The sequence below is a fragment of the Gavialis gangeticus genome, unplaced genomic scaffold (genome assembly GCF_001723915.1).
Source record: "Gavialis gangeticus isolate Ggan-Ray unplaced genomic scaffold, GavGan_comp1, whole genome shotgun sequence".
In the NCBI taxonomy this organism is placed as follows: Eukaryota; Metazoa; Chordata; order Crocodylia; family Gavialidae; genus Gavialis; species Gavialis gangeticus.
The window spans coordinates 158,086,984-158,102,628 of NW_017729032.1; the positions used below are offsets into that span (position 1 = coordinate 158,086,984).

At 42.3% G+C, this 15,645-nt stretch overlaps 1 protein-coding gene across 3 annotated transcripts in view; it reads right to left on the reverse strand.

Annotated features, from left to right (window-relative positions):
- Positions 1 to 280: 280 nt before the first annotated feature.
- Positions 281 to 15,645, reverse strand: part of SLC9A7 (solute carrier family 9 member A7) — a 131,667-nt gene continuing 116,302 nt past the window's right edge. For 2 of the 3 annotated variants that reach the window (XM_019524383.1, XM_019524384.1), the window contains 2 exons: positions 14,334 to 14,439; positions 286 to 4,866 (listed from right to left, as the gene is read on the reverse strand). In XM_019524383.1, coding sequence (XP_019379928.1) covers positions 4,618 to 4,866; positions 14,334 to 14,439 — 355 coding nt within the window. In that variant the 3' untranslated portion in view covers positions 286 to 4,617. Of the gene's footprint in view, positions 4,867 to 14,333; positions 14,440 to 15,645 lie in introns of all 3 variants that reach the window. The other variant, XR_002098894.1, reaches the window with a different exon arrangement.

Sequence of the window (15,645 nt, forward strand, 5' to 3'; positions counted from 1 at the left end):
TACAGAATTCGGAAGGAGAATAGCGGATGAAGCAATGAAGGTAGTTAAATGTTACAAAGGAGAACTGGATTTAAGCCCTATTCTTATGATGTTGGCGAAGTCACAAACTTTTCAGAGATGGGCACTATGTTCTGAGGATTTGACTTGATACATTGGAGTCCTATCTGCAGGGGTGTTGAGTATTCACAGCTGCAACTGAAGTCAAGAGGGCCTATTCTTTGAATGTGTGAAGTGTTACATAGCTTGAAGTACTCTGTAGGGAAAAAAAAAAGCATGAGCATATAATTGGACTGGAGCCACAGTGTTCTTTTAATAGTTTTGTCTGTAATAAATGTCTATGTTCTGTTGATAAGAGTTCACAGACTAACAAATCCACAGTTTTGCAGAAATGAGTAGAAAGGATTAATTTTAACTCTTGTACAGTAGTGCACTCCAAATGTTAGTTTTATATCTATAACAACTTGAACTAATACACAGTAAAGTCAGAAGTTTCTGGATTTCTTACATCTTTCAAAATCCTGCCTCTGAAAAGAACATCTCTAATTTTTCAGTATTCACACAAATGCAGCAGGTGGTTTAGGCAAGTTCTTAGCCTACTCAAGTACTGTACTACAGCAACCTTTTCAAGCTTCGGTTGTGAATGTTAACATATTTTACATTGGACATCAAAGTATCTGAAAAGCAGCGTTGCTAAACAAGGCGTTATGTTCACTTCTGTGGAGTGTTGAGAGGATTATGAACAGACTCCATTTTCCAGTCTTCATACATACAAAGATGAGGCACAATTTTCTTTTCTACGTAAACTGTGTTCTTAAGTTAGATATAGTACACATGACTATGGGAATGCTTACACTTAGACCAGTGGTTTGTGACCTTTTAAGCTCCAAGACAGCACCTCCATAACTGTTTTGAATTTAGTGGCTGGTTAGGATTACTGAGCTAGAAGTTAAATTCAGAATAGTTATGGAGGGCTGCTTTGAGGCTAAAGAGGTTAAGAAAACACTGATGTAGCTGATGCCAAAGCAAGGTGGTGGGAGCAGGACCTCACACTGCTGTGCCCTGTTCTTTCCATTGTCTTCCTCCGCTCCCTCCCCCAGTCCACACCTGATGGGGCAAGGACAGACTCTACGGCCAAGGCGGCTCTTCTGGAGTTGTGCATACTGCTTCATTATATTGCACAAGTGTGCCCCTGGGAGCGTGGGAGAAGCTGCAGGGGTGAGCTGGTCTGAAAAGTGCAGCTCTATCTACACATCCACCTGCCTGCCCACAGGCAATGTAGGTGTGCTGGAGGGTGGAAGGGGCATTAGTGGCAGCAGTCCTTAAGAGAAGCAGCTGGGGATGCCTGGGGCCTGCGAGGTGCTGCAGTCAGTATGGGAAGTCAAACAGTAGGAGGAGAGTGCTTTACTCCTCATGTAGGCAGAGGAGCACCCCTCAAAGGATCTTGCAACACCCCAGAATGCCATGTCAAGATAGGACTGTCCCTTAGAAATTTTCAGACTTAAGCTTATAATGTGAAGGCAAAATAGGCACGTAAATAATTTATGGTTGATGCTAGTGACAGCCAGCAAAATGTTTGAGCATGTTAGATTATCTGACACAGAAACTGATACTTTTTCTCTTCATTAAGTTCTGGTTAATTTTATTACAAGAGTCTAAATTTGGGTCACCTTGAAACCCCCCCCCCAGGTATTTTAGTAAGTTTCCATGTTTCTTTGAAAATTTTAACTTAATTCATGTAGTGAAAATATGTCTGACTTGGTAACAAACTGCTCCATGAAGATGACATACAGAGAGAGTGCAGAAGCCAGATTTCAGTACAAGAATAATGGGAAAAAGCCCACTAACTACAAAGTTGTTTTTTCACCTTTGAGTGCTACTGGAGAAGGTTAAACACTCAAAGCTAAGGATTAAAAATATTAAATGCTTTTTGCAACCTAGTTTGTTTGTTTTTTTGTGAAGGACTCCTCTACCAAACCTATAGTTGTCAGTAAGTTCCATGTTAGTCAGACAAGGCCACTATTGCTTTCTTGTTCATCTTGGATTTATATTAAAATCTGAAATAGAAAGAGTGGTTGAGGTTAAAACTGAAGTGAGAAAAACCAAGATTCACTGTTGTTTAAGCCTTGATTACTTTTTTTAAGCTTGCATACTTAAGCCATTGCTCAATCTTATGTTCAGGAACTATATTAATCGTTGAAGTTAATGAGGGTTGATGAATCAAAATCCTTAAAAGTCAAGGCCCACATAAACCTGACTTTAGTGAGCCTGGTAGTAGGGATGCAGTAAGCTAAAGCTTTAAGTATCTGGCACTCTTACAGAATCTTCCCCCCCAGATAAAAAATAGGCTTGTGTAATTCAAAACAGGGTTTTGCATTTTCAGCGTCACTATAATTTCCCTTGTGCTTTGCAGCCTGTCTTGACTTGCTAGTAAAAGTCTGCCTCACTAGAGTGAGTGGCAAGTCCATTTATTTCTGCCCCTTGGATCCTAAAAAGAAGGTCATGTGTGTCAAGGTAAATTAATACTTCCTTTTTTTTTATTTTTGCGGAAGTCCAAAGTGATGAATTGTCACTCAGAATAAACTGTATGTGGCTTCAAGTTGTCAAAACCAAACCTTTGTCATTTTCATAATTTAGGAAAAAGCTACTTTCTTCACTGGTAGTATTTAAGAAACAAGCCATGGAATTGCATAAATATTGTGAGTCATGAATACGCACACACGGTGTCAGCCACTCTATCACTCTTTGAAACAGCAGACAACTGAAATGTCTAAAACAGTTCTGTTTTCTAGAGATGTTCAAGCAGGCTTCTTATCCTTGCCACTTACAAACAAAGGTGACAGATGTATGACCCGTCCGGTTATCCCACAAAAGAACTGTAGGTCTAAAATGTTACATATTTTAGTATCTTGTTCCTAGGTTCTTTTAGGCACTGGCTGTCAGTTGCAATCTGATGCCCCGTAATCTCTCCCTTTAAGATAAATTAAGAGGTAGATCATTATCAATAAAAAGTTATTTGAAATAAAATGGCCTAGACAATAGCTGAAGTGCTGCTAGGCAATTGTAACTTGCAAGTCTGTCAGTCAGCCCACTGGTAAGTTTAATAGTGAAGGAGAAAAGAGAATGAACTTTTGCTCATACATCATTTCTGCAAAAAGAATAAACTGAAATGGCAGAGTAAGAAAAAAATACATCATAAACAAACGGATATTACATCACATTAGTGGGCCAATGAGCTGGTTTAAAAAAATCGTAACCTTTTTGAGACACGAGAATGAGTTCACATTATAAAGCATGCTGTCAGTAGCTGAGCTCCAGTTAAGGGGGTTAATATAGTTTAGCTATTAGCTGCTTGCAATAAGTCACTAATATCTATTGATGTGGGAATTAAAAAGCATTAAGCAATAAGTTAAGCTGGTCACACCTGAATGGACCAAGCAGTAGGCAAGGACATCTTTCCCTTTTTACATGTCAGATGGGACTATTGTGAGTTACTTGCATCATTTATATATAGTCATGCAATGCCCCATTGAAATTTCACATCTACACTGGAAAAAAATGAAGATTAATACCTTTGTTTTAAGATAACAAATGGTTAAATCTATGGGACTAGCTTCCCTTTTTTAAATAAACATTTGCAACTGAGCCCATCACACGCTAGAATTGTGAAGCAGAATCCATGGATACTTCTCAAATATGGAACTTCGTGGTTTCACATATGGTCAATACTGTTTTGTATCATCAATGCCGCAAGCTAGTAGCCTTTTGGAGTAACATTAGCTGACCTCTCCCGCTCAGTTTATTTAATCTGATTTTAACAACTTAATCACATCAGACAATTTACTTAGAGGCAAGAGCCAGGCATTTCAGAGCTGAATGGTTAGCATTTGGATTCTTCTCTTGTGATATGGTAACAGTAACAGTCAAGTTCTCCAAAACAAAGGGAATAAAAAATATTCACTGCCTCCCTATTTAAATACTGAATTGTTCTTTGTTTTACCTTCTGTATATTGCCAATGAAGTATTATAGCACTGTTTTCCCTTTTTCCTGAAATGTATTAAGTGCAGCTTATGTTATAGTAACAGATCCCAAAAAAGTGCGGCATTCATTCATCTAGTCCTAGAATTCTGTTTTAGGACAAGTTTCTTCAAGCCTTCTCAGAGAACATTTTAACACTGGATCTCCTAACACTCCGATATGTCCACATAACTAAGTCTCATAATAATTACTCTTTGCTTGGATTTCTTCTCCCTTCTTCCCAAACCAAGCTAGAATAAGCTTGGCACTAGGGGGTAACATTTTCACATATTTCTTCTTAGAAGGATGTTGCAGGTAAAGTGAGAACTGCAGCGTACTTGTATTTAGATTCAGTATGAAGTTTTGAGAGAGGAAACTCGAGTTTTTTCCACCTGTCTAATTCAGACATTTAAAAACCCACTGTCAGCAGCTTGAATAAAAAAAAAGAAAAGGTCAAGGTTGACATCTTCAGACCTTAGTAAAACCACTTATACACATGTTAGTTTACTTCAACAGTCATCCCCACCTCAAGTGGCACTGGGGCCTGCAGTCTTCCTTGATCCACCTGTGGGGCTACAGCAGTATTTTTACTGAGTCAGTAGTCATGCATTGTCTTCCAAAGGAAATACCAGTCTGGTACCCCTGCTTGTAACTTCATGATCTCCTGTTCCCAAGTCACGTTCCAGTGCTTCCTCAGAACTACTTTTTGTTCTCCTGCCATCGAGGCTAGTGGTGACAGTGTGAGAGCCAGAAGAACCATTAGCAGTTATCGTTGTATCACCATATGTCACAGCAAGGTCACCATCATTCAAGATAAAATCCGAATCCTCTTCTCTGAGCTGTTCTTGATTCTGAAATGAAAAAACTGCACTATTTGGTCAAGATTCCCTTTTTCCTTAAAAATTACTGAACAGAATGATCTTACTTATTGGGCAATACATAAGCATTAAGAGTAAAATGACTGTAAAATCCTAAATTAAGAATTCTTAAAGCCAGTCTGAAATCCAGTTTACAGTCCCCTGTAAAACTACTGCAATAAAAGCATTACTTCTTTTTAAAGTGGAGCAGCAGATTAATAGTACAGCTATTGTAGTCAGGGTTGGTTGTTATAGGATTGACAAACAAATAATAGTATATGATCTTAAAGTCAATGCAATTTTATAGGTAATTTGAAATTGCCTAATTTGGCATGCTGACTAAGTTGGGTAAAATAAAGCCTTAATGTCCCATGCAAGATCAAGTACAGTAAATGTTCCAAACACAACAGGAAATTGATTTAATTCCTGAGTAGGTTTGAAAAAGATCAGAGGTTTTGGAAACATGACTAATAAGGAAAGGTCAAGAACTGAAATTACTGAATTTGGAGAAGAGAGGACTGAAGGGGGATTTGATAACAGTCTTCAAATACCTAAGTATTTGCTATAAAGAAGATGGTGACTAATCTTTATGGCCATAGGGAACAGGGCAAAGAGCAATGGTTGCAAACTGCAGCAAGGTCACTTTGTGTTGGATAAAAGGAAAGATGTTCATATTATGAGGATGGTTAAGCCCTGGATCAGGCTATAATCATAGAACCACAGAAAATGAGGGTTTGGAAGGGACCTCAGGAGGTCATCTAGTCCAACCCCCTGCTCAAAGCAGGACCATCCCCAACTAGACCATCCCAGGCAAGGCTCTGTCTAGCCAGGTCTTAAAAACCTCTGAGGATTGAGATTCTACCATGTCTCTGGGCTGTTCCAGTGTTTTACTACCCTCCTAGTGAGAGAGTTTTTCCCAATATCTAACCTAAACTTCCCTTGCTCCAACACTGCTCCTTGTTCTGTCATCTGCCACCACTGAGAACAGTCTAGCTCCATCCTCTTCGGAACCACCTTTCAGGTAGTTGAAGGCTGCTTTTCCCCTCTCAGTCTTCTCTTTTCCAGAGACTAAATAAGCCCAGTTCCCTCAGTCTGTCCTCAGAAGTCAGCTGCCCCAGATCCTATCACTATTTTCACTGCCCTCCACTGGACTCTCTCCAATTTGCCCACATTTTTTCTGGACGGTGTGGGGGGTCCAAAACTAGACACAGTACTCCAGATGAGGCCTCGCCAGTGCTGAATAGAGGGTAACAATCACTTCCCTCGATATGCTTGCAATGCTGCTACTACTGATGCAGCCCAGTATGCCATTAGCTTTCTTGGCACCAAGGGCACACTCCTGGCTCATATTCAGGTTATTGTCCACTGTAACCCCCAGCTCCTTTTCTGCAGCGCTGCTGTCCAGCCAGTCAGTCCCCAGCCTGTACTGGTGCATGGGATTGTTCTGTCCTAAGTGCAGGACTTTGTACTTGTCCTTATTAAACCTCATGAGATTTCTTTTGTTCCAATCCTCCGATTTGTCTAGGTCTCTCTGAATCCTAGCCCTACCCTCCAGCATATCTACTATTCCCCCCAGCTTGGTGTCATCTGCAGACTTGCTGAGGGTGCACTGTATGCCATCTTCCAAATCACTGATGAAGACACTGAACAAAACTGGCCCCAGGACTGACCCCTGGGACACTCCACTTGACACTGCCTGCCAACTAGACATTGAGCCATTAATTACTACTACCTCTAAGCCTGATGATCCAGCCAGTTTTATATCCATCTTACAGTCAGTCCATTTATCCAACCTGCACTGCTTTAGCTTGCCTATGACAATGTTGTGGCAGACTATCAAAAGCCTTGCTAAAGTCAAAATACATCCACTGGTCTCCCCACATCCACAGAGCCTACCTAAAGAGGTTGCAGAATCTCCACCCTTAGAAGTTAGAGCAATTAGAGAAATGCTTGGCTGGGATGGTTTGGATGGGGATAATCCTGCCTTGAGTAGGAAGTTGGACTAAACCTCAAAAAGCCCCTTTGCCCTACTTTTCTGTGATTTTAAATTCAAAGATCAAAAAAAAGTGTGAAGAGCAAAAGGAGCCAGTCACCAGGACCAAATGCTACATATTCACAAATTCTTAAAAGAAATTAAAAAATGAGGACAATGAACTCAAAAATATGCACATGTTAAAACAAGCTACCTGATTGGGAAGCACAAAAAAAAAAGATTTTTTTTGGGTGTTTTTTTAATCCTGGGAATTAGGCCAGATAAACCTTAATTCAGCATCAGGTAAATGGGCTGAATTTATATTAAAACAGACAACCAACACCAGTCTCACAATACCAGATCCAAAAAATAAAAAGGCAAAACTTGTGTGCTTTTTGATTTTTAGAAATGGATTCACAAGAATCTAACCAATAACTGAAGCAGTCCTGGCAGGAGCTGCAATGTTACCAGGGATTGGGAAAAAAGTTAAGACCAAAAAAAAAAAGTAGAAGAAGAAGAATAGCTGGGCAAATATGTGGGGGAACCACAAGTTTCTGGGGTAAAACTACAGCTCATGATGCTCTCTGAAACATTTGAGAGGTGGAGCGGGTGAAGCCACAACCCAACACAGAATTCTAGCACAAATCAAGTATTTTCTTCCCTAAATGGAGTTTTCTGTGGAAGTCTCTGTGAAATTTCAGTTGAAAATGGAAAACTTTCCTCTGAAGTGTCACTGTGATACCTTGCGAGAGATTCATTTCAGGTGCCTTATGCTCCCTCTTATGGGCTGAGCTGTCTATCCAGGCTATGTAGTCCTAAGGCCACAGTGTAGAATGGGAAGAGAGCATGACCAGAAAGCCTGGCCAGCTGTGCAGAATGGGATTTCAGGACACCTGCCCCACAACTGCCAGGAGGCACCCATGCCCCAGAGCCAAACTGAATTGAAATACTTGGTCTTTGGCATTTAGATACAACACCAACATTTGCCACAGATGGCAGATACTTTAAGTAGACATTTTCATTTAATTATACACTGAATTGATTGTCGAAGACAAGAGGCTGGAGAATTGTTGATGAACCCAAGCCAATGGTGGGTTGATAAAAATCTAACACGTTCCAAATCAGAAAAGAAACGATTATGACTCTGGTCTGATGAAGAGCTCTGGGCTCAAAAGAGAAAATAAAATTTTAGGATGCATAATAATGGAGTGGAGGCCAGTGAAGAAGTGCATGGTGGTATGCTTTCACCTAGAATAAGGTGAGCTGAGCACTGTATCTCCAAAAGGCTGCAACAGAAATACAGAGTTCAAAAAACACTGACAGACAGTCGTAGGGGGGAAGAGAAGCTTTCATTTGTAGAAAGACTGAAAATTCAGGGAACGTCTAACTTTTCAGGGGAAATATGCAAAGGTACCTAAACAATGGATCAAGGTAAACCAGGCATCTACCTTGTCTGGTAAGCCAGGAGAAAGGGAACATTCATTGAGTATGAAAGGCAGGACAATTAATCCTAATAAAAACAGATAGCTTGTGGAAAAAAAGTTCCATGGGTTGGTTGTGCATTATGGCAGAGTAGCAATCCAATAAAGAAGAATAGATATGCATACACAAGGGAACAGCCAAGTTGACTGGATACAACATTTTTATACTGTTACAGCCCACTATATGAATAAACCACTCCATGTCACCAGGCAAGGACTGACCTATTTCTCTTACTGGGAAATCCTTCCTTAAACTGTCCACTTCTGTGAAGTATTTGGGCTCTGGCTGCTTTTGAAGAAACGATGCTGCATGAGGTGGACCATAGGTCTAATGCTGCACAGCAATTCCTGAAATAATCCTCACTTCCCAATCCCATGTTTTCTCCATATGGCCATGTAGCAGGGCACTAAGGTGCCTGCTACTGGAGGCAGTGTTATGAGCTCAGCTGCCAATCACCAGGGCAGCACAGGTGCGGGTTGCCGTGACGACCGGTCTGGTCAGCTGACCGGAAGGGGGCAGGGCCTGGCCTTTATAAACAGCATAGGCCAAGGCCAGAGTTCAGTCCCCCTCTGGCCGCCAAGGAAGAGAGCTCGAGAAAACCCTGATGGGGATGTACATGGAAGCAAGCCAGGTTGGCTAGGAATTTATATTATAGCCCAGGGGTTTTGTGCTTATGGTTTTAGTTGTTGTGACGCAAGAAGCGCGGTGTTACACCAGAGGATTGGGCGAGGCTGTAGGGGTGGAGGAGGCCTCAATAGGAGCCCCCCAGTAAGGTGGGGGTGCTCCGAGTGCCAGGGAGGGCGCTGCAGTGGGTGTGAGAAGCGCGAGTAGGAGCCCAGTGTGGGCTATGCAGGCACAGGGAAGAGATCCCAGTGCGAGCTACACGAGCACAGGGAAGAGGCCCAGTGGGCGTGGGCGTGAGAGGCACGAGAAGCGCGAGCAAGAGGCCCAGTGGGCATAGGCACAAGAAGCGCAAGCAAGAGGCCCAGTGGGCATGGGTGCGAGAAGCGTGAGAGGCGCGAGAAGCGCGAGGGAGGGGGCGCGAGAAGCGTGAGCAGGTGTGAGAAGCGTGAGGGGCGCAAGAAGCGCAAGCAGGTGAGGCATGAGAAGTGCGAGTAAGAGCGGGCACGAGAAGCGTGAGTGAGCGCCTAGTGAGGGTGTGGGTGCAAAAAGTGCGGGCATCAGAGGCACCGTGTCAGGGAGGGAGAAAGGCAGCCTCCCTTCAATGAAGCAAACATCAAAGACGTGGCCGGCGAGTGATAGAGGGTGCAGGAAACCTGATCTGGCACGGTCGGCAGGGGCGCGAGGGGAGGTCACGGCACCCCAGGCCCCCGCCCTGCCACAGGCCAATTTTACAGACTTACAAATACCATCAGTTCCAGGGCTAACTGAAAAAAAAGTCTTTCAACATATTTAAGCAATACAGCCCTCTACAACCCAAGCTTGTCCCATTTTATTTCACCTCTGGCTACATTTGTAAAGAACAGGCAGCATGCTTCATATTTTTCTGGATAATCCGGGCTTCTGCAACAGGTACATCACACATGAGAAGAAACTTGTTTTCACAGAACACGCCCTCTAATCATCTTTCATACGTAAGGTCCTGATGGCATGTTTTGCAACAGAAGGGAAGCATGAATGAACTTACTGTGCTTTAGAAGGGTCCCAGGCAACACAATTCTTTTGAGAAAGATGTGAAACCTATCCAAGTACATCCCTGGGGACTTGAAATTCCTCCAAGAATAACCCTAAACTGGCCTCTACAATCCCCTAAAACTCTGTGGAAGGAGTCATTTAAATTCACTTAAGAAATACATATTTTGCTTCGCTATTAACCCATTTGATTTTGCCAGGTTAAACAAAACCAAACAAAACTTTACATAAAAATCCACATAGGGTCAAATCCTGCCCTGATTTAAGCACTGTGAAATGCATTAATTTGTATCCCATGAAACCTATTCAAATGTGTCAGGGCACAATATGAGTCTTAAGAATGCAACACTCCTGGGAAAGTATGCTGGGGGTAGTAATGGTTAACACATCAGAATATATTTAGAACCACTGTTTACAGTCTATCATATCTCGCAGGAAAGAACTAGGAGTGAAATACATGTTCATGGGAATGCCCATACTGTATTTGTACAAGCACAGCAGTTTAAAACTAAATATTATTCCTCCTTTTAATAGTGTAGACAGTATGTATAACTTAAATGACCACTTCTACTGCCAAATGCTAAACTGTCATCCAAAAATAATATCAAGTAATAGGGGTAGAAAATTTGTGCTCCCTTACGATCTGGCTCTTTATTTTAAATCTCTCTACTTTATGGTCAGTCTGTACAGCAACAACATCATCATAATCATCAAGAAAATGCACAAAAATTGGTGTATAAACTAGAGCTAGTAAAAATAGGGAAAATAATTTTGTTAACATTTGACAATCTGGATCAGGTTTAATAACCCCACAACTTGTCGGCTTATATTATTCAGCTGAGTAATTTACCTTCCTCTGCTGGTTTTATACCCAGTTTCACAGTTTGTCCCTTTTTGTGCAAAGACCACAGCCAAGCTGTTAACCTAAAACCTTTGATAAAATGCAGCTTTCTTAAGAACAGGTGACAGCACATAGAGATGTTTTCCAAACAGGAGGAGAAAGGCTTGGTGGGACAATTTGAACTAATGTCAAATACTACAAGCTTCAACAGAGAGATATTTAAATACTTTAAAAAACCCAGAGCACTCCTTTTCATAATTAAAGCAGGGGTTTTCAATCTTTTTTAGCACGTGTACCCCTTTTGCTGGCAGCGGCTAGACGCTGAGGGGGGGAGGGACTTGCACCCAGTGGCCACCGCCACTGCCCCATGCTGCCGCCGCTACCCACAGGCCCATGCTGCTGCGCCCCACTTTCCCATGGCCAGTCGCAGATGCAGCTCCGTGGGCTGCTGACAGGCCTCATGCCCACCCAGTTGCGTGTTGCCCATCAGCAGCCCACGAAGCTGCATGTGTGACGAGCTGTGGGAAAGCAGCACACAGCAGTCGTGAAGGTTGGTGGGTGGCAGCAGCATACTCACTGTGACCTTTCCAAGTACCCCTAGGGGTATGCATACCCCTGGTTGACAACCCCCAAATTAAAAGTACGGGATCCATGACAGAGTGTTTTCCTAAATAGTGTTTACGTTCTGTTACTCTCACTTGTAAACTTGATGTACAGAATGACGTGTTGGGTCCGATTTTCAAAAACAGATATGATTGGTTTAACTTTACTCCACTAGAAGTTATAGGAAAATGTCATAGGCACACAGTTAAGTTAGTGCTGAGTGCTTTTTCTTTGGGAACAGAAAGAGAAGAAGGGAGCAAAACAAAACACTACATTAACCAAGGCATATCGATTCAGAACCTTGCACACCAACCGTACAAATGCAAGTTGGAGGAAGGACAAAAATCTCTGCTGTGGCGCAGGCTTCAGCTGAGCCAGACTCCCTGCACACTGGCTGCAGCAGCCCCCATGGCATAGGCCCCCCAAGAGTCATTGTTTTGGTACCTCCTCTAAATTAGTGTCCGCGGCTGGTTGCCTGCTCATTGATCCCTAGGGCACCCATGCACAAGAAGCAGCAGTTGGCATACAAACACAGCAAAGTAACTTTAAACCAAGTCTGTAGTGAAGGCAGAGAAAGGGATGGCTGCTCATCTCCAAAGAAGGAGAATGGGAAAAGTGGGAAGTCATGTGTCCATGCTTCACCCCAACCTGCAGATGCCATAACTTCTTCAGGCAAAGCGCTATATGAAAACTCAGAAGAATGGGATACAACTTAAGCAAGCAATTTGTCTTATTCTTTTCAGAACTAAATGTTCTTCTGCATTACATTCCAGCTAGATTTTATATTGTTCTTTAATACTTTCAGTAATAATCATTTCTACTCTGGGCACTAGTTGAAAGTACTTCAAGAAAGACCATCCATTACTGACAGATTTTTGTCCCAGAACAGGCGGAATGATGATTCAATTGCACCTCCTGGGAGCAGAGAAAATGGCCTACAGTTTTCACTCTGACACGCTGGAGAGTATTCAATGGTGTGGCATAATTGTAATCATGTATTGAAAGCTGCAGAAGGATGAGCGCAGAACAGTCATAGAGTTGGGAGAGAAGCCAGCAACTAAAGCTTAAATTATGCATTTCCCCCTCTATACCTAAATTTAGCACCAAAGAGATGGGGGGGGAGGGGAGGGTGAAAATAAAAGGACAGAGTGAGAGTTTCACAGTTGCTTTTAAAACACCAAAAGCCTGCTTTGTGGCTAAAACCTGCTTAATAGATTAAGAACTGCAGCTTGAAGAGACCTTTTCCTGTACACAGAGCAATGTATGATGAGGCTGATACTCCAAGAAGAAAACTGTACTGATTCTATTAAAGTTAACGGATGATCCATTTGAAAGCTTAAAGGCACGTGGAGGAAATGAAATAAGCTTGCAGATGTAAAGGAAAACCACAACCTGTCTGCTTATCTGGTTGGATTCTCAGTTGATGGATAAAATACGAAGCTGAACAATTATCTCTGATATCATGAAGAGAGACACCCAGACTGCTCACTAGTATACTAGTTTGTCTGATAGATGACGTCCAGTGTAAACCTTTTTTATGACTCCTCATGGCACACCAAAGATAGGAACAATAACACTTCTAGTGCCTGCTAAGTCAGCCATCAGTGTCACAGAAAATTACAAATTTTTTAGGTCTATAATATTTTACTTTTAAATAAAAACAGTTCAAATATGTTCACAAAGAGGAAATTTCTCAAAAACTTTGTTGTAGCAGTGATACAACACTAAAAACACAGCTGCACTATTACAAGCTTAGATTAGGATAACTGTGATGTGATACCCACCTTACAACTCTGGAGAATTTAAAAGTTGTAGTTTGATTATATTCACAATTCCATTTATAAGCGTTATATAATGGGTTGTAGATGTTATAGGCACATTAGACACGAGTTATGTGTATCTGATTATTTTAAGAGCATTAGGAGAAGGGCTTATTGACTATTTTGAGATCTGGTTATATAAAAGCCGCATAATGACCTTTTGGACTATCCATCTCTAAGAAATAATTACCAATTTATGAAGTGTTATCCCAAACTGTATCCTGGCAATGGGAAAAGGTTTTACCAACTTTGCAGATTCAATTTTTGCAACCTCTCTCTTCCTGTCTCTGTCCGTGGGATGTCCTGTCTCTTCCATGGGAGATTACAATGCAACTCCAAATATAACAAGAGGAAATCTTTGTCTTAAACATCTGACAGTTGACAGGGAAACAGGCTGCTCTTCAGGGATTAAGCAAGTAGCTGATTTAACAGGCCTCATGACCTCCTGATACCATGAAGTGTGACTATTATCTATGTCCTTTCTGACAACATACCAGGTCTCATCTTCACTGGGTGCAAGATGGTATAGTTCAGGTGAAATTATTGGAGTTCGTCTGCTTTACACTAACAGACATTGCCCTAGGGACTGAATATGCTAAACCAGTGGTGCTCAAGGTGTTGGCCCTGTGGACCATTTAAATGGTGCAGGTACAATCTGTTGGCTGGATCAAGCCCCACATCACTCCTATGTACCAGGATCAGGCTCTGGGGCACTGCACTGCTCCTGCCTGGCCCCATGTGCTGGGATTGGGCCCTGAAGCCCTGAGCTGCCCCAATGCACCAGTATCAGGCTCAGGGGTCTGATGCACTAGGATCAGGTCTTGCCTAGCCCTGCATGCCTGATCTAGTGCACAGGGCCATGGCCTGTGGGGCTCCCAGACTTATGGCAAGCTCCACAGACTGGAGGACATGGCACCAGGGACCAGATATGATGAAGGCTTTTGCTAACACAGCTTAGGGCAAACCAGCACTTGTAGCATCTTTGAGTTCCACAGCCTTCTCCTGTAAAAGTAACCTCCTTTGGAAAACCGAGCAAAACAGAAAAACCCAAAAATCTTACCATCCCCTTCCCCTACAAATCAATACTCACATCATAAACCTGTGGGCTGGTCAAACAGCGAGCTATCAGACCGCACCAGCTTGGAAGAGTGGTAGTTAGCGGAGGGCCACTATGCGTGAGAATAGGTTTCAAATAGCTTTGAAAACAGTTAAGGAAAAAACATGTCTGCTTGAAAACCACTGTAAAAACAGGTCAGTTTAAAACAAGTATAACCCAGTCTTTGATTTATAGGCAGTTCGAGTATCATGTGTAAAACTGATTTTAAGATGTTTCTGTTAGTTTGAACACAAGTGAAAAACTCTTCCCTCTCCTGAATTTTCCCATGATCCTATCAATTCCTCCCCTCCACCCACCAATATTTTCAGAATAGGACTAGACAACTCTCACACAGTCATGCAGTGATAGCTGGACTCATGCCATACCACTGGGCACGCAGAGACAAAAGTGCTTCAGTTTACTGGGTTAAAAAACCACTTCACCACAGAGGCTTGAAAATAACAGATGTTTTCTTCCAAAACCTAAGCTAAGTCTAGGTGGCTCCACTTCATGCAGCATTAAGAACCATGAGATACACATCCAGAAATCTTAACCCAGGTCACCGCAAGTCCAGGCATAGACGTGGCTGACCACATGGGTATGTCTCACAGGCAGCTCTAAGCTAATAACATTTTGAGCATCATTAAGAAGGGAATTGAAAACAAAATGAAAAACATCATCATGCTACTATGCAAATCCATGGTGCGCCCATATCTTGAATACTGCATGCACTTTAGGTCACTACATCTCAAAAAGGATGTAGTTGAATTAGAAAAGGTAGAGAAGGGCAACCAAAATGAACAGAGGTATGGATCAGTTGCCATACCAGAAGAGAATAAAAGTATTTTTTTTATGTAGTGCATGTTAACTTGAGGAACTCATTACCAGAGGAGGTTGTAGAGGCGTAGTATAGCCAGACTGACTACACAAATTCATGGATGACAGACCTATTGATAGCTATTAAACAAAAGTCAGAGTCAGATAAGTATCCTCTCACTTCTCTAACCCAACGATGGTGGATGCCAGGGATGGCAATAGGCACAGGATAGGTCATTCTATATACCTGGATTAATGTTCTCCCTCTAATGCATTCACTTCTGCCACTGTTCATAGATTTATAGATTGTTCGGGGCTGGAAGGGACCTTGCAAGATCATCAGGTCCAGTCCCCCTGCACTAGGCAGGAAAGACAACTGGGGCCAGGTGACCCCAGCGAGGTGACCATCCAATCTCCTCTTGAAAATTTCCAGGGTAGGTGATTGCACCACCTCCAGAGGGAGTTTATTCCACAGCCTAGACTCCCTGAC